Source organism: Myotis daubentonii, chromosome 6 (genome assembly GCF_963259705.1).
Source record: "Myotis daubentonii chromosome 6, mMyoDau2.1, whole genome shotgun sequence".
Classification (NCBI taxonomy): Eukaryota; Metazoa; Chordata; class Mammalia; order Chiroptera; family Vespertilionidae; genus Myotis; species Myotis daubentonii.
Window position 1 is genome coordinate 36,208,082 of NC_081845.1, and position 22,373 is coordinate 36,230,454.

At 42.9% G+C, this 22,373-nt stretch overlaps 1 protein-coding gene and 1 pseudogene across 1 annotated transcript; one reads left to right on the top strand and one right to left on the bottom strand.

Moving 5' to 3' along the window:
- Positions 1-653: 653 nt before the first annotated feature.
- Positions 654-14,140, bottom strand: CCN6 (cellular communication network factor 6). Its single transcript, XM_059700662.1, has 5 exons — positions 14,019-14,140; positions 11,341-11,635; positions 7,786-8,028; positions 2,535-2,728; positions 654-1,318 (listed from the first exon to the last, which is right to left on the bottom strand). Exons 1-5 carry the CDS (start codon positions 14,064-14,066, stop codon positions 1,037-1,039), a joined length of 1,062 nt encoding a protein of 353 aa, XP_059556645.1. The 5' UTR covers positions 14,067-14,140; the 3' UTR covers positions 654-1,036.
- On the top strand, positions 2,760-3,515 carry LOC132236602 (ATP synthase subunit d, mitochondrial-like; annotated as a pseudogene).
- Positions 14,141-22,373: the final 8,233 nt, after the last annotated feature.

Below are 22,373 nucleotides of genomic sequence, written 5' to 3' on the forward strand. Positions count from 1 at the left end.
AAGTAATGTTGAGGAATAAATTATTTTCAAGTCGAAATAATTTTTTGTGTGCTTTCTCTAGTGTTACATTTTTAAAATTCCTTTCATTTTCAAAGTAAGGATACTGTTCTTGGAAACTTTGTTTTTTATAGTATTTGGTATAAAAAACTGGTATTGTCAACAGTAGACAATGAAATTTCATTTTTCTCTTTCCAGAAATCTTAATAAACTGATATTCAGGACAGTGCAGTGGAAATTATAAATTTGTTTACAGTTTAACTTTACTCCTATTTAAGAAAATCTAGAATCTTGCTCACCTTGCTTACCATCTGAGTGGAACCTAGGCTACATTGTTGAAGTGCAGATAAAGTTTTAAATTTTTATTATGTGTTTTACACATCTTCAATAAAGTATTCCAGATTATTTTATAGAATGAAATATTTTCTTATAAATTGTGTAGTTTTTCCATTATATATGGAAAATGTAGGTGGAACAAAGTATTGTGTATTATATAATTACTAGAGGCCCATTGCACGAAGAGATCCATGCAATAGGCCTTCCTTCCCCTGGCTGCTGGCACCAGTTTTCCTCTGGCACCCGGGACCCAGGCCTTCATTCGACCACAGCAGAGAAGCCAAGCCTCTTCAGTCTTCAGTCATCTTCAGTCATCTTCCATCTTCCCTCGGGCGGAGCCTTCAGTCTTTGCTCTGCGCCTGCATATGCAAATTAACCACCATCTTTTTTGGGGTTGATTTGCATATTCATCCTGATTGGCTGATGGGCGTAGCAGAGTAACACAATTTGCATGTTTCTCTTTTATTAGTGCAGATAAGATACATTTTAAAGTAAGTTCAATTTTAAGACTTTCAAATTCTACATATCTTTGTAGGAGAACCTTTTTAAAAGCTCCTAATGCCTTAAATACAGTCAAATGAGAATAGGCATTCTTACTATTTTAAACCAATAAGGTCGTTTTGCCACCTTTTTAAAACCATTCTAACCTTTTGATGTAATGACATGATTGACTAACCTTGAGATTTCCCCCATGTGTTTGGCTTTAGAGAATCTTGAGCTCAGAAAATATATCTCCCGAATCTCTGCAGTTTCTCTGACATACACAAGATGTGACCCACAGCATCTTCCATTTAAATGACCCTTCATTTGGGCAATCAAATTGAATGGTAATCATCTTAGACTTATTAGGAACACAGCATCTCTTATCCATGCATAGTCCACAGAAAGTGGGTTTATAACTCTGGGTGCTTGAACATCCAGAGAGGACGAATTTTTCAGCTTTGAAGAGTTGGAAAGTAGGTTGGCACGTTTTTCCTTTGGGGATCTAAAAATATACATAACATTAAGAAGTCATTTTTAAAATTTGATTATAATAGTTTAGAGAAGTGATTCTACATAGAACATTTTATAACATAAACACACAGATACAAATTATTTCCAGGACATTAATAGTTGCTATTTAGTAACTTTCAGCACTCTCTTTTCTACATTTAAAACCCCTCTCAACAGAAGTCGGTCTGTCTCCCTGTTCTTGCTCCATCGTGTTATAGGACCCACTTCCCAATGATTTTTGCTATCTTTTTTACCTAGTTCCAGAATTAATGAAAATTTCTCTATTTTGTTTACTATCAAGAGCCATGTCTTATTAAATGTTTATTTACCTACAAATTAACAAATTCCCTTACACAGCTCAGACAGTTTTCAGAGGATGAATAGGTGAATAAATACCTTAATCTCTTTAAAATTGAGTTAACTTTTTTTTTTATCCTCACTGGAGGATATTTTTTGATTGATTTTTAGAGAGGGTGGAAGAGGGAGGGAAAGACAGAGAAATATCGATATGAGAGAAACATCATTTGGTTGCCTCCTGCATGTCCCCTAACCAGGCCCTGGCCAAGTTGTTAATTTCTAATGGGAATAACTTGGGGATGAGAAGGGTGTGGTGCATTTCTAAAAATGATGGTCATCCTGTATAATTCTAGAAGTAGAACCAACTCTAGTTATACCAAACAATCTTAGAGTATTTTATCATCACCTGGCAAGTCTACTATCTAAACAGAGAGCATTTTGGAAATGGTATGGTTCCCCCTCCATGTTGATAATATATAACTAAGAACAGAACTTCTCTGATGTCAATAATACCTGTTTTCATAATTAACAACCAAAATCTTCTATCCATTGCTGCGATAAAATTAATATTTAAAAAAAGAAGTTAGAATCTAAAAATAGTCTACTCTTTAAAAAAACAACATATGTGGTGAGGTACCACAGTAGTTCCTGCTGGCCATGACCCACACAATTAGGCTGTGAGACTTTCTAACAGATTAATGTTACCTTTGCTTGATATAAAATTTCCCCCACAAAGTGCAGTTAGAGTAATATCTGCTTTCCACTGAGACAGTTTGACTTTTAATAGTCATACTAAAGTGATTTTATTTTTATGAGAACCAATCACCATCCATCCCTTCAAAACTCACATACATGCACACATACTCTTCTAATATTAAATTATAATGAAGTTAAGTCTAATTAAACTTTACCTGTACTGTCTTTAGTATATTACTGTCACAAGGCTGAATATAGCACAGTCTTTTCTCTGTTCTCAGTTGGCACTTGTTATTTTCATTGGTTACCCTGTTAGAAATTCCCATCCCACATGTTCTGGAGCAAGGGGTCCACTTTGTAGCTTGAATAAGACATTTTCTTTTCCAAATAAGTGGGAGATTCCTATAAGCTAAAATAAAGGAGAAAGTGCATGTGTATGCATGTTTATGTACTCATGTAGTTATATAATTTTAGTCATTTTAAGCTAGTAATAGTTAATAGATCTGAACCTTTATTTTTATATAAAATAACTCAATAACATAAGCTTATGGTCTAATCATCATTCCCCACACCCCAAATTACTTTTGAATCAAGTCTTACAGTCCACACTTCCATTACTTGCTCTGTGGACTGTGGGCCGCTGGGGTTGGTGAAGGATTTCAAGACAGCTGGGTGAAAACTTGCTCTAAAAACCATTGACTGGGTAGCTTTTGGGGAAATCATACCCCGAAACCAGAAAACCATTGCTAACACCCTGAAATCCTGGAATGAGACCCTCACCTCCAGGTCGGCTACTCTCCCTGAGAAACCACCTGCAATCGACTGGGCTTACTACAAGGCCAACGTAGCAAAGGCCGGCTTAGTAGATGATGTTGACAAGTTTAATGCCCTGAAGGTTCCTGTGCCAGAAGATAAGTACAGCGCCCTGGTGGATGCTGAAGAAAAAGAAGATGTGAAAAGTTGTGCTGAGTTTGTCTCTCTCAAAGACCAGGATTGAGCAATTCGAGAAAGAGCTGGAAAAGATGAAGGACATAATTCCATTTGACCAGCTGACAGTTGAGGATTTGAATGAAGTCTTCCCAGCAACCAAATTAGACAAAAAGAAGTATCCCTACTAGCCTCACAAGCCAATTGAGATTTATAAACTTGAATCTGAGAGGAACTCTGGTCCTTGTATTATAAACTCTGGACATTAAAAATCAACACTAATAAAAGAGAAAAATGGTAATTGGCGTACGACGATGCCCTTTTCATTGGCTAATCAGGGCTATATGCAAATTAACTGCCAACTATGATTGGCAGTTAACTGCCAACAAGATGGCGGCTAATTTGCATATGTAGGCACAATGCAGGGAGGTGAAAGGGAAAGCAGGAAGAAGCCCCCTGCCACTGACAGTGATCGGAAACTCAGGGGGGAGCTAAGAGCTGGGGGGCAGGGCAAAGGCGGCCCTGGGGCCGCCTTTGCCCTGCCCCCCAGCCATGATCGGAGAATCAGGCGCCTTTGCCGCCCTGGCCAGTGATAGCAGGAAGTAGGGGTGGAGCCAGTGATGGGAGCTGGGCACGGTCGAAGCTGGCAGTCCCGGGAGCTAGGGGTCCCTTGCCTGGGCCTAAAGCGGAGCCCACGATCGTGGGGCCGCTGCAGCTGCGGGTCCCCGCTGCCCGAGCCGGACGCCTCAGCCAGAGGCATTAGGCCTGGGCAGGGGCGGAGCCTGCAACCGCGGGGAGCTGGGGGTCCCCTGCCCAGGCCTGACACCTCTGCCAGAGGCCTCAGGCCTGGTCAAGGGGCCAATCCGGTGATTGGTGATCGGAGGGTGATGAGGGTCAACTCCTCTGGCCGAGGCATCAGGCCTGGGTGGGGGGCGGAGCCGGGGATTGGGGGGATATGATGGTCCCCTTGCCTAGTCCTGAAGCCTGGGTCAGAGGCGTCAGGCTTGGGCGGGGGGTGGAGCAAGCGATCAGAGGGAGATGGGGGTCCCCTGCCCAGGCATGATTCCTGGGCCAGAGGCCTCAGGCCTGGGCGTGGGCCAGAGCCAGTGATCGGGGGGAGATGGGGGTCCCCTGTCCAAGCCTGACACCTCTGGTGGAGGCGTCAGGCCTGGGCAAGGGGCCGATCAGGTGATCAGAGGGTGATGGGGGTCTACGCCTCTGGTGGAGGCATCAGGCCTGAGCAAGGGGCAGAGCCAGCAATCGGAGGGGTCTGGGGGTCCCCTGCCCAAGCCTGATGCCTGGGCCAGAGGCATCAGGCCTGAGCTGGGGGCAGAACCAGTGATGGGGGGAAATGAGGGTCCCCTGCCCAGGCCTGACACCTCTGTCAGAGGCGTCAGGCCTGGGCAAGGGGCCGATCCTGCGATTGGAGGGTGATGGGGGTCAACGCCTGAGGGCTCCCAGTATGTGAGAGGGGGCAGGCTGGGCTGAGGGACACTCCCCCCCCACACACACACCCAGTGCACGAATTTCGTGCACCGGGCCCCTAGTAATCATATAAAAAATAAAAAAGTCTTATAGTCCAATTTCTTGGGAGGAATAAAATTCTTTATCTTTGAAAAACACGATACACCCATTTGCTTCTTTCTTCCTGCCCATCTTCTGAGTACTAAAGCTTATGTTCTGATAGATATCTTGCCTTTTCCCTGGTTCTGGCTTCATGCTTGATATTTCCAATAGACATTAGTAGGATTAGGGAATTTAAGATATCAATTAGAATGATGTGGTTTTTAATGTTAAATTTCGTATGTTAAAATCTAAAACACAAAAGTTATATTTGAGACTTAGACTATCACTAAAACCAGTGAATTTTTCCCCTCCACTTTAATCTAGTCTTTTAGAAAATACATTATACTGAAATAATCTAAATACTCATATGCTATGTGTAAGCTATTTATTCATTAATTCCCTGTAGTATCAGGCCCATAGTAATCTCTCTATTGCCTAGCCATTTCAAATCACATATAGGAAGACATGGAGAATGACTGGATTGATAGATGGGTGGGTGTGTGGGTAGATAGATGGACCCTCCCTCCACTGCCTGCTCCTTAGGAGAAACAAAAGGAGGGGAAGAGGGTAAATAATGAGACTATAAAGAAAATATAAAGAGGGCATAATATTCTTCAATCTCCTTGTAAACCCATTGGGAGCTTCTTGTTCTGTTCATGAATGAGTCTGGCCCTTGGTTAATTTTAGCAAACTACAGGTTGGCTTATTGTCTCAAAGCATTTCCTGAAGGTTAATATGCATCCTAAAATGGATGTTTTGGGAATAAGGTTGTTGTGATGTGAGTTTGCAGTTGAACACTGCAAAATTCTGGCTACATTACTTCAAAATGTCAATTTAAAACTTGAAAAAGATCCCCAAAAATGCCTTCTTGATAGGGAATATCAGTCACTGAAGTATGTGCTATCTTTGAATAAAATGATACTTTGATACTGTTTTCAGTGTTATTACAATAGGATCTTGCAATTGCACGTAGAACTGAGGGAGAAGAAGCAGAAATATGCAGATACCTGGAAGGTAGACAACAGTTTAAAGACCTCAATGCAGGAAGCAGATTAAAAGCCTGGCACGCATCTGCAATAAATAAAGGTAGGTTAGATAGTTGTATTTCTAATAACCCCACTTAAAGTTAAGCAAAGAACTGCAGTTCAGGAATTTGCTTGACACTCATTAAAAAGCAAGAAGAGATTTTTAAAGTCGAAGTTTAGTGTTGGAGAGCAGTAAGAAAAGCATGGGGGCATTATGTCATTGCATGCTTCGTACTGACCAAGCAAGCTAGATTCTAACCATTTGGAATTAACTGTGCATATAAATTACTATCACAAATATATCTTAAAGTGAGTATTTGTCACTGTGCTTAATTTTAAAAGCCAAACTCCTGTTTGGGCCCATAAGTATAGTTTCACAGTTAAGCAAAGGAGAGATATTAGATTGAATATATACTTCCTTTGAAACATATCTAGGTCCAACACTCAATTACCAGAGACATTTTCTCAGGGTTTGGTTTGGTTTTGCTATTGCATCAAAGCACCAATCACTAAGAATGACCATCTGAAACCTCCAACCGGGTACCCAGTGAATCCACCCTCACGCTACAAATGAGACCAACTTGAACTACATCCAAAAGTCTCCATTTGTGGCAAACTGCTTCTCTAAGGTGTTCTCTCTCACCAAAGAGATTCTAAGGACTTATACTGATTCACTCAGATAAATGAATGCAGATTCAATGCAGAAAACCAACTGTTCTTGTACATCCTGGAAAAAAAGAATAATTTGGCTTATATTTTTAGAGCATTAGTAGTGGCATGCTGTTAGCTGAATAACTATGCATGGTAAACGCAAATTCACTACAACCTGTTAAATTATTTTCAAGTTTAATGGGCATAATTGAAATCCCTGAAGATGGTCTTTTCATATAGCTTTTAAATTTCTAAAAGTCATTTCACATGATACAAGTGAACTTGGGAGTTTTCAGCATAAGTATTCTGCATTTCCTTGGCTCCTTTCATTCCCTAAGCTCTAAATTTCAAGAAAAAGGCATTGATTTCTGGATGAAAACACAGATGTGAATAATAAAGCATCAGCTTTGCACTTTTTAAGTCCTTCCCTGTCTGTGCTTCATATGCTGGCATTTTTTAAATTCCTGTCCCCAAAACACCCTGGCACTGACAAAGATGCTAACTCAGAGCAGACCAGAATACAAAGTTTATGAGCATACTGACTAAATGGCCAGGTGTTCAAGATGAGAAACAAAGAATCTCATTACATGTTCCTACTATATACGTACCTGGGCAGCCTACTTAAGAATGCCTAGGGTAAGTTTATATCAGCAGTTTTCTATTTCTAGAAATAATATTTATAAATTCAATGCATGTCCTCAAATATTTTTAAACAGTAGCTTTCCATTTCTGCTTTTATCATATAGAAAAGTCACTTTTGAAAATTTTTGTTTCTGGATAGTTCACACTTCTTGCCCATAGTAATAACAATACAAATAAAAGTTTTTCCAGGGTACATATGAACTACATTTGGCCAATCCTCCCGAGAAGAGGTTGAGTGGGAATAGCAGAGTAAGAATTTTCCTGACCTAGTAGGGTTCTTAAAAACAAATAGTTTACTGGAAAAAAAATGAAAACATTACCAAGTTTCCTTTTCAGATACTTAGACTACAGTGGAGCCTTGACTTACAAGTGTCCCGACTAATGAGTTTTTTGAGATACCAGCTGTCTCTTGGCCGATTTTTTGCATTGAGTTGACAGAGTAATTTGAGTTAACGAGCTAGGTCTCAGAACGAATTAAACTCGTAAGTCAAGGCCCCACTGTATACCTTCCTGAAACAGACTAAGACGGCACACTCAAACTAAATCTCACACTGACCACCAGTCAGGAAGTGCCTATGGAGCACCTATGGTGCATAGGAGGACCATGAAGTAAACCACAAGAAGCAGACATGAAACCAGTTCTACTTATGAGCACCTGGCATTGTTTTGTAGGTTGTTGAGAGCTGCTGTTGTAATGGTCCCAGGCCACAGTTTGGTTGATCAGACTTCTTTCCACCTTTAGCCCCAGAGCAGTGACTGTCAGCCAGCTTTGGTATGAACAAAGGGGTGCATCCAATGGCCCCACTCACACAGAGGCAGCTAAACAGGGGGTTGGGCTGAAACACTTGGCCATTATGATAATGTACCCTGTTGAACTCGCATCCCACAGCCACAAGATCTGAAAAGAGAAAAAAGCAGAATCGCCAAAGAAGCCATCACTGATAACCTAGCCCTCCCCTATAAGCCACAGAGGACTATGCCCTTAACAAAGTGCCATTCTCGATTTTGTAGGCCCCATCTGGAACCTCCTTCACAGAACATCTGGAGAAGGTGAAAAATGAGACATTAGCAGTGCATTGTAGGCTAGCAACCTCAATGATCACTTCCAGAACTCAGACCCAAGTACAGGCTCTGGTCTAGAGTGCGGCTAATAAAAAAATCACTTTGAGTACAGCAGTGAGATAAAGATTGTAAATTTGAGAGATGGGCTGGGGGCTGGTGAGACTGAGGTTTCCCCAGCTGTCCAACAATAGGCTAGGATATATTCTTAGTTAAGATGTGAATGGCTGAAAAAATTATAATCTGTTTAACTATAGTACTGCATGGTAACTGATTTTTGTCTTAAGAGAACTAGAGGAAACTTTCACTTCCTCTGAGCAGGATCCCTGACCTGGGTCAGCAGTTTTCCAAGTGTGGCCACTGACTCCTGGGCAGTGCCTGAGGCCCTTTCAGAGAATCTGCAGGTCAGAAACTGTTTTCACTGTGTTGATATTTGCACTGATGGTGCAAAAGCAATGGTGGCTAAAACTGCTGTTGGAATCTAAAATAGCATGAATCAAACTGTACAGGATAATCACTGTATTTTTCCTTGCTGTGCACTTGTATATAAATGTACTATAGCAAAAAAGCTAGTTTTACTTAAGAATGCCCTTAGTGACACAGTAAAAAGTAAAAATTTTATTAAATCTTAACCATCGAATAAATATTTTTAATATTCCTTGGGACAAAATGGAAAGTATACACAGAGCATCTCTGTAGGTATTGCACCGAAGCACAACAGTTATCTTAGGAAAAGCACCTATGCTGCTGTTTGAGTTGTAGGCCAAACACCCCCATGTGTTTTAGTGGGAATTTCACCTGAAGCAATGACTCACAGGTAAGCCATGCTTATTCAGACTGGGTATTTGGCTGACATTTTCTTGAAAACCAACAAAATAAGGCTGTAACTTCAAACAAAACAACTGACAGTATTTATTGCCAATGATAGAATTCAAGCTTTTAAGCAAAAAATTAGAATGTTGAAAAATTTGTATCCACATCTGAGAACTTCATAGGTACTCAATATATAGACTTTTCTGACAGAATTAGGATTAATTAATGTGATTTTTAAAAATATTATATAATTACGTGTATCATTTGGAACTTCTACATAACCCATTGTTCCAAACTGTTTTCCAAATAACCAATTATGCATGAGTAAAGGACCCATTCCAAGTAGGTTTTGGATGAACCAATGTATTTTAATGTCACAGAGTTTGACACTGATGTGATTCAATGATATGGTTTTAGACTCCATGATGCAGCTAATTTTTAAGAAACTACCACTTCTCAAGTGTTAATATAATATCAAAAAAGAATATTAACAATTATCTGAAAAGTCTATTAAAATATTCCTTCCCTTTCCAATATATATCTGTGTGAAGCTGGATTCCCTTCATATATTTCAACCAAAACATCATATAGCAATAGATTGAAAGTAGAAACAGATGGGAGAATCTAGCTATCTTCTGTTAAGCTATACACTAGATTTGCAAAAATGTAAACCAATCCCATTCTTCTCACTCTATTTTCCTTTGTTTTAGAAAATAAATTTTTTCATAACTTATATATTATTCCTATGAATTTACAATGCCTTTGTTATTTTAAAACAAATTAGCAAATGGTTTTAAATTTCTCATCTATTAAATACCAATAGAGATAACTCAAACAAAAGCTCTTTGGGTCCTCATTAATTTCTAAGAATCAAGGAGCCCTTGGACCAAAAAGTTTAAAAAATATTTATCCATATCGTCGACCGGCAAATTTTCTGTAAAGGGCCAAATCGTAACGATCTTAGTCTTTACAGACCATTCAGCCTCTGTCACCACTACTGGATCCTGCCATTGTAAAGCAGCCATAGACTATATGTAGCTGAGTAGGTGTGGCTGAGTTCCAACAAAACATTCTGTGTAAAATCAGGGGAGGGCCATGATTTGGCCACGAAGCCATAGTTCGTGAGCCCAGTTATAGGTCACCCCGCCCTCAACCTTGGGTCTAGGCTGTGTTAAAATATCATCACAGTATCTGAAATTCTTTGTGGTAAGATCTGTCTGACACAATATACTTTGACTCTGTGAGGGAAGGGCCTGTATCTTTTATAACCCCCTGTTGTGTCCCTAGTTGCTGGTCACTGTTTGTTGCCCAGCACTGATAGGTCATGGTTTCTCTGTCAAGTTTCCATGAATAATAACTAACATTTTTTAGAGTCTACTGTGTACCAGATATTGGGCCAGGTGTTTGGGGTTTTATGTCCATTATTTTCATTTGATCTTCCTAGCAAGTCTATGATATAGGAGGTACATATGATGTAACTGAAGCACAAAGAGGTTAAACAACATGATCAAGGTGACCCAGAGCCTACATCTTAACCAATATAATATAGTGCCGACAGGGGTATCAGGCTTTCAGGCCTGCATGGGTCTATACATTCATCCCAACTCCAACGATGTACTCTTATTACATGCTCATGACCAAACTTCTAGGAGTCATTTGCTTCCCACTTGGGCTTTTCTATAGCGTGACTAAACCGCCCAGATAACATGGGTGTTTCTCTTCCCTTAGAAATCTGATTCCTTACTCCTCAGTAAGTCAGCATCCTGAATTATTGTCTAGATGTTGTAGGTTTAGATGGTCTCAATCAGACCCCCGAGCTAAGACCCGTAAAGCTGAGGGTCAGGTTGTGATTTGGGGTGAAGGTATCTCTCTCTCTTCAGTAAAAAGTACAGTAACTTCATGGTTAGTTGGAAAGGCTGAGATCAAAGCAGTATGTCTGAATACTAGATATACATCCTTACATTTTAAGCAAGATTACTTTTCAGTTACAGAAAAGGCTGAATTCAGATTGCTGTTGACAATATTAACAAAAGCTGTTATTTTGTGGCACTTTAAGAAATCAGACTCAATTTCTTATATTTTAATCATTAAAAGCAATTATTTTGAGAAGAACTGTGAGATCACTTTAAACGCAATTAAAATAACAGGTTTCTGAACGTGTGTAAACATCTGTTAACTTCACATGGTGTCTAATATGACAAAGCCAGTCCCCTTAGTGTGTGAAAACTAAAGCCGCCTTATAGTTAGCCAAACTAAGCTAATTATTCCAAATCAACCGTTGCAGGAAAAATATCCTGTCTAGACTCAACCTCTCCCAGCAGGTCCAGAAGACACTTACATGCACACACTCCGGTCTCGTACCTAGGCCTGTCTGCTGAGTAGTCACAGTACAGTCCTTTGTGTGGATCGCAGAGGTCAGCTTCATTGCAGATGTCCCCTGGTTGCTTGGCACAGATTTTACAGCATCCACAGCCATCCCTCACCAAGCTCACTCCAGGAGGGCAACTGGGCTTCTGAGGACATCTACAGGGCCAGTGACAGACCTGTTTACGATGCTGAACTTCTGATGCTTCTCCAGGCCTTCTTTCAGGAGTCACATCTAATGGCCCGGTGCCCTGTGCCCTGCAGCAGAACTTCATTTGATAATAAAGGTGATGTTAGAAATGATTTCTCAAACTAATTTCAGAGATTTAATAGAAATACATTTCCCTCAAACTGATAGAATACAGTGTGCCGAGTTATAATAATATCTAACAGTATTTGACACAATCGCTCTCGGCTTAAACTTTCCTTCACTCAGCTCCCAACACCCCACTTTCTTGCTTCTCCTTTCTCTCTGATGGCTTCTTCTCAGTCTCCTTTGCTAGTTTCTTCTCATCCTCTTCATTTCTAAACATTGCCATCCCTGTAGTTAAGACTTAACTTCTCTTGCTATATCTTATACCTCCCACCCAGACCTCTCTTCTGAACTCAGACTCACACTACCTACTAAACAGATCTCCACTTAGATGTTTGGTAGGTATAGCAAGTTTAGCATGACCTAAGCAAGCTCCCTATTTTCCCTTCCAATCTACTTTACCTACACATCCCTGTTTGAGAAAATGCCAATTTCATTTTTTCCAAAATACCTTAGAGTCAGGTCATTCTTGACTTTTCTCTCACATTTTACTTCCAATCCCATCAGTATATCATGTTGGTTATATCTTCAAAATATACCCACCCCATTGCTACCATAGTGATCCAAGCCACCATTATTTTTCACTTAGTTGATTATGATAGTCTTGTAAAGGTGCTGCTTGCTTCCCCTTTTGTCCTCTATCTTCTCCACCCAGAAGAATTGTTCTTTTTTTTTTTTTTTAAGAAAAGGCAAAAATAAATAAGTGGGATTACATCAAACTAAAAAGCTATATACAGCAAAGGAAATAATCAACAAATGAAAGAACGGGCAATCTACATAATGGAAAAAATATTGCAAACTATATATCTTATAAGGGGTTAATATCCAAAATATATCAAGAACTCATACAACTCAATGGCAAAAATAATAAACCAATTAAAAATGGGCAAAACACTTGAATAGACATTTCTACAAAGAAGACATACAAATGGCCATCAATACATGAAAATGTGCTCAACATCACTAATCATCAGGGAAATACAAATCAAAATCACACCAAGATATCATCTCACACCTGTTAGGATGACTACTACTAAAATAAGTAAGTAAGTAAATAAATAAATAAATAAATAAATAAATAAATAAATAAATAAATAAATAAATAAATAAAATAGGTGTTGGTGAGTATGTGGAGAAAAGAAAACCCTGGTACACTGTTGGTGGGAATGTAAATTGGTATAGCCATTATGGAAAACAATATGGAGGATCCTCAAACAATTAAAAATAGAACTACCATGTGATCTAGCAATTTCACTCTGGGTATTTATCCAAAAATATTAAAACCAGGATCTCAAAGAGATAGCTGTACTCTGTACTCCCATGTTCACTGTAGCATTATTCACAATAGCCAAGATATGGAAACAACCTAAATGTCCATTCATTTATGAGTAGATACAGAAGACGTGCCATCTACATAAAATGCAATGTAATCCAGCCTTAGAAGAGAAGGAAATCCTGCCATTTGTAACATCATGGATGGGCCTGAAGGACATCATCTAAGGAAATAAGGCACACACAGAAAGGCAAATACTGTAAAATCTCACTTCTATGTAGAATCTAAGATTGTCAAATCTAAGATATTTTGCTAAATCCCCAGATATCCAAAGCTCTGTCTTCTATGCAAGCAAAAACATTCACCATGTAAATAAATCCACAAGTAATTCACCCTGTTTTAATATTCTTATTAAAAAATGCCAAGGCAATGAATCGGTCGTATTAAATTAAACTTCCCTTTGGTCTGTTGCTTGAAAAATTCCAAAGTCTCCATGGACTGATTCCCTTTCATGACAAGTGAGAAACACATGGGTTGGGAAAAGACAAAGCTATAGAATGTTTTCAAAATATAAATGTTTCTTCCAAAGTGCTCCTTTCAAACCAGAACAGGCTTCACTGAAGTGGTCAAAATCATATTTTCCAGTGGTTCTCTGCTCATTTTGCACACGACTATGGAAAGCTGAGCCCCAGCCTGGAGCCCACTAGAAGAAGCGCCCTTCATTCCCCCGTCAGGTAGGGCTGCGGCTTCCCCGAGGCACGCTGTGTGCTATACTCCAATAAAAATATATACATTACTAAAGTCGTGAAGCTGTTCAAACATATCGAAAGTTGGATTAAATGCCATTACCTGAATGGGACAAATGTTTTCCCCTTCTTTGCTGAAGCTACTAAACTGAAACAGCACTTTATTTGGAGAGGAAAATGGCTCCCTATTTCTCAAGAGGTATTCCACAAGGAATTCACCCTCTCTTCCTCCCCCATCTTCTTCTTTCCAGATTTGTAAACTGAAAAAATAAAAACTGCTGCAGTCTCCTGAAGGGAAGGAGGAAGGAGAGAGACCTTACCTGTGACAGGGCTGCCAGGAGAAAGGTGGCCAGGAGGAGTCCCTGCATGTTCCCAGGACGCACAGCCAGAGATAGGAGGCCGGTGCCCTGGGGCCAGCGGACAAAGCTCCCCTCTGTCTCTGCAGAACTCGCTCGCCTCCACCTCCCAGGCCACAGACTTCGTGCTCATACTCTCAGGCTCTGCTTTCACTTTCAGGGATCTGTTTTAATGCCCTGTTTCCTTTCACACGACTCTTCTCATATTTACCTCTGCAGCATCGTGGGGGGTGTCATAAGGGTGAGTGAGCACTTTCCTCCCGGTGCCAGGAGGTGACTTTTCTTTGAGTAAAGGTTCTATCTACCTGTCCCTAAAGATCAGAGTCGGCCTGTGGCCAAATGGTGAGGTTAGATGCATCCACCTTCCTCACTCTTGGCCTCTGGGGTCTGGGTTCGCTCTGCCCCAGGCCCTCCCCGTGCTGCCTTATTTTCCACCGGCTCTCAAGCCTGGGTGCTGCCTGGTCTGTGCCCACACTCCACCCACAGCCTGCTCAAGGTTCTCCCCTCACATCAGCAACAAGTCTCTCCAGGCCTTCCCTGGCTCCTCCAGCTTCTGATCCCCCTCCCCCCTACTTCTATTGCCCCCACAGTGCCCTGGACTACCTCTACCACAGCACATTTCTCACACCAGGTGGATTGTGATTGGGAAAAATGTAGCTGGAACAGGAACACCGTGGGGGTGGGGGCACCTACAGTCCCTGCCCCAGAGAAGCCCCCTTCTGTGGCCACAGTCCCAGGACAGAGAGTAAAGTTAACCCCACTCTTCTGGGGCTAAGATAAAACAATTATGCTAGTGGCAATCATTATTTCAACAAATTGGGATTTTTTAAAAACAAAATCAAAACTTATTACAGATTTGTACCCCTTCTCCTATTGTCATCCCCTTGGGATGTGTGGCCACCTCATCCCCTCCTGTGTCTGGCCTTGGGTGACCTTTGTTTATCCCATTTAGGTGACCTTGGTCTTTGTTCCTGTATCTTGGTGTGCACCTGTGATGAGGCCTTGTCTGCTTTGGATGGAGTTTTTTAGGCCACCCTCTCCTGGACTCACTGCTCTCCTTTGTTTCTGCCCAAGGCAGTCCCAGGTGTATAGAAACAGTAAGTAAACCCCACTCGGGCCTGTGCTGAGGGGCTAGGGGGAAACTGGGCTCTCTGCCAACAACCAGGAATCTGGGGACCTTGGAGAGCCAAGGACGCCACAAAACATGCAAACTCTAGGCATCTTCCTAAGTAGCTAATTAGACCATAACTATGCATACCAAACAACAAGGAATACGCAGTGTGGTTTTATGGTGCCAGCTCCTTATTGTGCCTCTCCAATAAATAGGGCAAAGCCCAAGAATGGCCTCGTGAAGCAAAATGTGTCTGTTTTGGTCCAATCTGATCTATTTCTTTCTAGTTTAACACCATTTGATCTTTAGGTTCCTAGTCTCTGGGATTCAGGCACCACACAGTCTGTGGGGACGGATCATTTCTCATTTCCTGGCTGGTCCACCAAATGCAGAAGAGTCTCAGCCCAAGACTAGTGTGTTCATCAGCTACATCCCTCCTGCCCGGCCCTCACTGTTCCGAATGTGCTGCTGCACACAGCTACGCACTGTTTGAACTGAGGAGACTCATGCTCCTCCCAATTGCTCTCTGTGAATTTCTGGCAGCAGCAGCCATTGTTCTGGAAACAGCTTCTCTCTCTCTGCAATATCTCTATCTTGGGCAGAGGAAGGTGTCATACTCACCATCTTTGCTTCATGGTAGGAAAAGACCATCTTAGTTGAGAACTAACTTGTAAAACCTCAACCCAACCCCTCCCCCCTCCCCCGCCCCAACCCCCAGTGCACAGAATTGATGGGCACTGGGTTGCTTGCAGTCACATGTGTTTAGACATTTCCAGCCACAGGTGTGCTCTTATTAAACCATTCCACGCTTACTATGGGTGGACTAAGCGAATGTGATATTTGCAGAGGTTGGGACGGCCATCTTCGACGTGACAGTAAGAGCTATCACGATGTACATTCTGCTCTAAGTACTTCCCTCTGTTACCTCATTTAACAGAATGCTAATCTGTCCAGCAGCGCATTTCACAAGTATTCAGCTTGCGATATGCCCTCAAATAGACATGGTACTGAGCATAACTAATATTTACCTCATGTTTTATGATTAATAAGGAAGTTTCATATGTAGTAACTTTTTTTTAAATTTCACAGCTCAGTGAGATACGCAAAAGCAGTATTACCTCCCTCATTTAACAGATTAAAAACTTGAAGTGATTGTACTTGATCAATAAAACACGTAATCCCTGCCCTCTGGAGCTATGTCATCTACTGGACCAGAAGACACTAAACAAGGACACCCAGTATCCAAAATTAAATTGAATAAAGATGAATCATAGACAACAAGAACCTGTAAGAAAGCGTGACAGGTAGGAGGTAATTTAGACAACATCTGTGAGGAAATATCACTTAGAGATGAAACCAGCTGAAGAGCTGGGGAAGACTGCTGGTCCAGTCCTCTTCCCACTGGCAAGACGCACATCTCTGATGGTGACTAGCTCCATCTGCAAAGAGCATGTCCCACTGCCCTTCCCGTAGATTCCCAAAATCACTCTGTGAGGAACCTCATCTCAGCTAGAACATCCTCTTCTCCTGGTTGGAGCAGGCACTTGGAGCAGGCAGAGATCAGAACCCACACCTTCTATCTGCGCACTTGGCCCACAATGAGTTTTCCTTTCCTGTCCCCTCTCCCTTCTTTCCTCTGATTGATTGTGGAGGCGGAGTTACTGTTAGCCCTGAGAAGAGACAGACATTGTTGGTGCTGAAATGCACTGAGGATGAGCAATGAGGTAAGGTCCATCGGTGAGACTAGAGCTATTGTAATAATAGCAGCTCGCAATCAGTGAGTGCTCAACGTGCCCAATCATTGTGCTGAGTGTATTGACTCATGGCAACCTCATCACCACCAGACAGGTAGTGTTAATGCCATCTTTGTTTTATTAATGAGGGAACTGAGGCCAGGCCACATGGATAGCAAGTAGAACCAAGATTCCAAGCATTTAATCCCCAGGCTCCACTGCCTCTCTGCATGCCCTGTCATTTACATCACATTCTGTAGTAGGATGATTTATTTTACTAATTTGCATTGTGTTCTCAACGTTTGTCTGCCTCCTGCTCCCTTCCCCAATTTTAAGACGTTAGTGAGGCCTTTCACATTTCCCTCCATCCAGCCTCCAAGCAGAAAAAGGAAGCTGCTGGCGTGCTTTCTCTTGTCTTTCAGGGAAGCTTGATCTCACTGAAGAGGTGATGCTGGGAGAGGAGAGTGGGGAAGGAATGTGAGGTAGCCGAGAGGAGGAGGAAGCAGAGGAGAAGAAAGTGAGTGAAGCTGTGGCTGGTGAAGACTGAACACTCAGCTGTCCCCATGGCAACTGCAAAGCCTAGAGGGACCCACATGCCATAGTGCTCCCAGGAGACCGACCCAGTGCCAGGGTTCTACAGTGGCAAGTGTGTGTTTGCAAAGCCTTTAGTGCCTGCACACACATGGTCCGTCAGGGTGTGGGCAGACATCTCAGAAAGGGAAGACCAGAGAGGCCTGGCCCTTTCCTAGGCACCAGCACGGCCTCCTGGGTTGGTGTGCAACCTCGGATGGTGGTGGTGGTAGTGTTAAGGGGAATGCCCCAATGAGAGCTTAGAACAAACTTATCTGCAGATGGAGATGGGGGAGCCAGCTTTCATTTCCATTTTAACTTTAACTAAGAATTAATTAATAAAAAAATTCACTTTAATTAGAAGAAATGGATATTTCCAACACCCATGTATTTGTGGAGTCACAGTCCACAATTTGCTACAACATACCCTAAGTTTTACAAAATCACCATTTCCCTTGAGTGTATACTCTCCCCTGAAAAATCACAGGCCTCAGAACCAAAACAATGCTGGGGCCCTCGGTCCCATCAACACTGGCTCTCTGTCAGCTCCCAGCAGGGCCTGCAGCTGGAGCTCTGATAACTCAGGGATTCTTGCAGCCTGGTGGCTACTGCAGGCCCAACAGTGCTGAAGGACAGCATGGCAGCTGTGCAATAAAAACTTGTTGATGCTTTTAAATGACTCCTGTAAATTCACCCTATCATCACCAAAGCTAAGCATGTCTATAATTTTGCATACATTTGTTTATCTACTGCATCCTTTCGTGCCCATTTTCTGTTACTAATTATTGCACTCTCACCTTTTTCCTATACGTATATCTTCTGTTAAATGCATCTCCAATTTTTTTTACAAAGCTCTAGCCTCAAGATCTCAGCATGATTTCTGTGCTACAGGCACAAGAGTGTAGGTGTATCCTCTCTTCTTCCTCCACAAGCCTAGTCTACCAGCACCTGTGCATTCTCCGAAGGGTGGCACTGTTCGCTGTGCGTGCGAAGGCGCTGCCAATTCCCCACTTCACAGGGAGGCTGGGAGAGTTGCCAGGCTCTACTTGGCCTCTCACCCAGCTTTAGTGAACCAGGTCCAAGAACCAGCAGCCCCTGACAACCGCGAACGCCAGGCCCTGCCATCTGCGTGGGCCTCACCACAGAGCCTCCTTGAAAAGAAACAGGTGCCCTCATTCCCAGGGCATAAAAAAGTCAGGCTGTGGTCCAAGGAAAACAAGGCCAAATACCTCAGCGGGGTCTAATTCACTTTGTCACTTGGCCCTGTTAGTCTGGTTTGCAGGGGGAGCCGTGTGTGGGAAAGAGGGCTGAGTTAATCAGATGCAGGCGTGGAGAGCAGCCACAGGAGAAGCAGGCAGGGAGAGAAGGGGAGGACAAGGTATTTGCTGTATTTCCAAACGTGGGTGGGGCTCATCTGTCAGGGAAGGAAAAAGCATGCATAAATAAACTGCTGTGCTGCTCCCGATCTTAGAACCCATCGCCTGTGCGAGCCATAATCCAATCAGGTGGACAGGCCCTTGGCAGGGTGACGGCCATGCTGGACTCCGAGCCAGAAGAACCCAGTTCGCATCCAAGCTCTGCTGCTTATGAGCTCGATGACCGTGGACAGTGTCCTCCAGGCCTCCCCACCTCCAGGCTTCTTAGCCTCTCTGACTCATCTTTGACATGGCCGCCAGATTCATCTTCCTTAGATGCAAACCTGACCACGACCCTCTCCTACGCAAACTTTTCTTTCACTCCCCCTTGCATTTGGACTAAAATCCAGCCCCTGGGAGCATGGTAGAAGGCCGTCTGTGATGTGGCGACCTCCCTGGCCTCTCCCTCCTCACCCCTGCGCTCCAGCAGTGCAGAGCTGCTATGCTGTGAGTCCCCCAGCCTCTGGCCTTGGCGTGTGCTGTTCTACCAGCAGAAACCTGCCCACCCGTCAGTGGTCCTGGGAACCTCCCTAACCAGAACCCCAGCAAAGTTCCTCAAGCCCTTTGTGCACCACTGCTGGGCCCTGAAAACCCTGGACTGCAATCATGCATCTCCATGGAGGACTGCCCGGGTTAGTCAAAATAACGAGAATGGGAATGGTAAGATGCCCAGCTGAAATGTTTAGTAAGTAGCAGACATACGTAAATCATTTGTTGTTAACCTGATACTCACATTGAACTGGGCATATGTGTATCTGGATCTTCATCACTGGATTGAGTCACATGAAAGTGGAGATCGCTGAGACCTGCGGGTATATGCTCGGTGCCCACAAAACGACTGGCAGGTGCTTGATCGTCTTTATTTACTTTACATGATCGGCACTTGGAGTTTCTAGCCTTAAAATTATTCATTTTACAGGAAAATGAATAAACATTTCACTCATCTTTTCTTTGTCTTTTACCATTATATCTATTTTTGAAGTATTGCCCTATTGCACAGTATTGCCGTTTCCGCCTTTCCAGACCCAACCTACAGTGAGCACTGACGGACTCTAGATGGCGCGTTGCACTAACGCACCAGCCTTCCGGCTCCGGGGCGGCGCTGGGGAGGAAGACGCCGGGTTCTGCCGCAGAGCCCCGCATTATGGACGGTGACGCCGCCGCAGAGGCGGGAGGGGCCGCCGCCATCTCGCCAGGTCTCCCGCAGCGTCGGGAACGCCGCTTGAGCTGCTTTTCCTCTCAGTCAAGTCCTTTGATGTGTGAGGAGAGACCTCTCTGTTGCACACAGTTGTTTCTTCCATTCATAGGAAGATCCTGCTTATCAAGAGTCAGAATCATATTTATTTCACATTCTCTTTGTGAATAACGACACCAAAGCATCGCAGCTGTACTTTTGAAGGCCTTTTAAGTGAACATCTATTTAAAAAATGTTACCGAGCGTAATCAAAAAACAATAAAAACCGTGGGGAGGGGGTGAGGACGTTCATCACCCAATCGTAAAACATTCTTATCTTTTATAAATCGATGAAAGGACTTTGGATGTAAAATAATTTCAGTATACTGCTTCACTACAGTTTCAGGCTGCATTGCAACCGGAAATCTGCACATTCAAACAAAATAAATAGATGCTCTGAAACTAAACCGTGGGTGGGGCTTCCATGTGATCCGTGTGCGGCATCCCTCCCTCCTGGCCAGTAGAGGGCGATAATCCATTCAGACAAAAAGAGAATCACACAAAAGAATCAGACATACATCAAACATTGTAACGGGGGAGCTTAAAATGTATGCTCACTCACCAATCCTTTTATTGGGCCAGGATCTTTTCTTTGAATATGGACTTTCTTATTAGAGTGCTGTATTATTCTCTTTCTTTGCAAACCACACATAAAGTGCATCCTTTATGTTGTCTCATTGGGTTTCCTTAGTGAAATGACACTTTAAAGACAGTGTAAAACCTCTAGACTCAAGAATCCTCCTAGGTGCTGTACTGGTTGATAACCATCCCATGTAATTCAACAACACTTTTAAATGTGACTCTTCTTCATTGAGTCTTTCCCAAGCATTACACCTAATTTCCATTAGTAATACACCCCTCTTTCTTTGTGTACTTGTATATCACTGGTTTTAATACTATTTGGGCAAACTGTGTCATTTTCAAAATACAGCCAAGTGCAATGAACAGGAAAGAAGCATACAACACTAGCCTCCTGTCATAGCAGCCACCAGCCCGCAGTGGGCGATGGGCACCAGTGTCTTAGCTCAGGCTGCTGTAAGAGAATACCAAGACTGGGTGACTTATACCCAACAGAAATTTATTTCTCGCAGTCCGGGAAAACGAAAGTCTGAGATCAGGGTCATGGTCAGATTCTGGTGAGCGCCCACGTCCTGGTTCAAAGGCAGTCTTCTCTCTGTACTCTCACATGCTGACAAGAGGACACATGCGCTCTCTGGGACCCCTAATACAATCACTTGGGGGCTTAGGATTTCAGCCAATGACTTTTGAAGGAATACAAACATTCGGTCCATTGAAGTCAGTATGTTTCACAAAGAAAATGGACACTTAGTTAATCTGGCCAATCAGTTACATGGAAGTCAATTAAGAGAGCTTCTACTTGAATTCAGAAAATAATCATTTTTAAAAAAAACAATAAAAATATGTACTAATCCACCACTTAGCCAAACCCACAGGCAATGTATTGGAATCGATTGCTAAATCACATGCCACCTAACTTTGACCTGGCAGGACAACACTGAGCTCATTCTCACTCCCAGTGGGGCTGTCAGTTGATGAGGCCCATCCCCAAAGGATTCCCCAAAGGGAGTCAAAACTTCAGAGTGTGAAAGCAACTCTTCAGTCCTGGCCTTTGGCATGCCATCTGTGATCTGTGCCAGTCACACAGACACTGTCTTCACTAGCCCCTCAGATTTTATGTCAAAACCTACTATATTCAATTGCAGCAAACAAGAAATTTTAGTTTTGAAACTCAGGTGCATAAGAAATACATATTTTTAGAATTCCTTAATTTAAGTTAAATGTGACTCCAAGTCCCCCTTCCACTGAGCTCATGGGCAATTGAATCATAATTATTACTAGGGGCCCAGTGCATGAATTCGTGCACCTTAAAAGGAACTGTGGGCTGCAAGGCTTCAGTGGGCACAGGAGTGGGTCTCGGCCCATCCTCTGTGTCACCCAGCCCCTCCTGCCATGGCCCCCAGTCCCCTGTCTGCTGGCAGCTCTGCTCCTGCCTCTGCCACTGCTCCCATGCACTGCTGGCACAGAGCGATTGGGGCCAGCGCCAGCAGCGGGTGTGAGTGGTGGCTGCTGCCTCGATTGCCCCTCAGGAGCAAGGCGAGGTTGAGAAACCCCGAGGGGCAATCAAGGAAGCAGCCGCTACTCACACCTACTGATGGTGCCGAGCAATCAGGGCTTGTGCCAGGCGCCAGCAGTGGATGTAAGTGCCCAGCAGGACCATGGTGCACGGGAGCAAAG

Bases quoted from the DNA above. Each gene is read 5' to 3' on its own strand.
- CCN6 (XM_059700662.1), bottom strand. From the start codon at position 14,066: ATGCAGGGACTCCTCCTGGCCACCTTTCTCCTGGCAGCCCTGTCACAG. The intron at 8,029-11,340 runs GTAAGTGTCTTC...TTCTCTTTTCAG, and splicing joins CGAGACCGGAGTGTGTGCAT to ATCTTGTGGCTGTGGGATGC. The intron at 2,729-7,785 runs GTGCTCATAAGT...CCTTTATTTTAG, and splicing joins AACCTACAAAACAATGCCAG to CTTATAGGAATCTCCCACTT.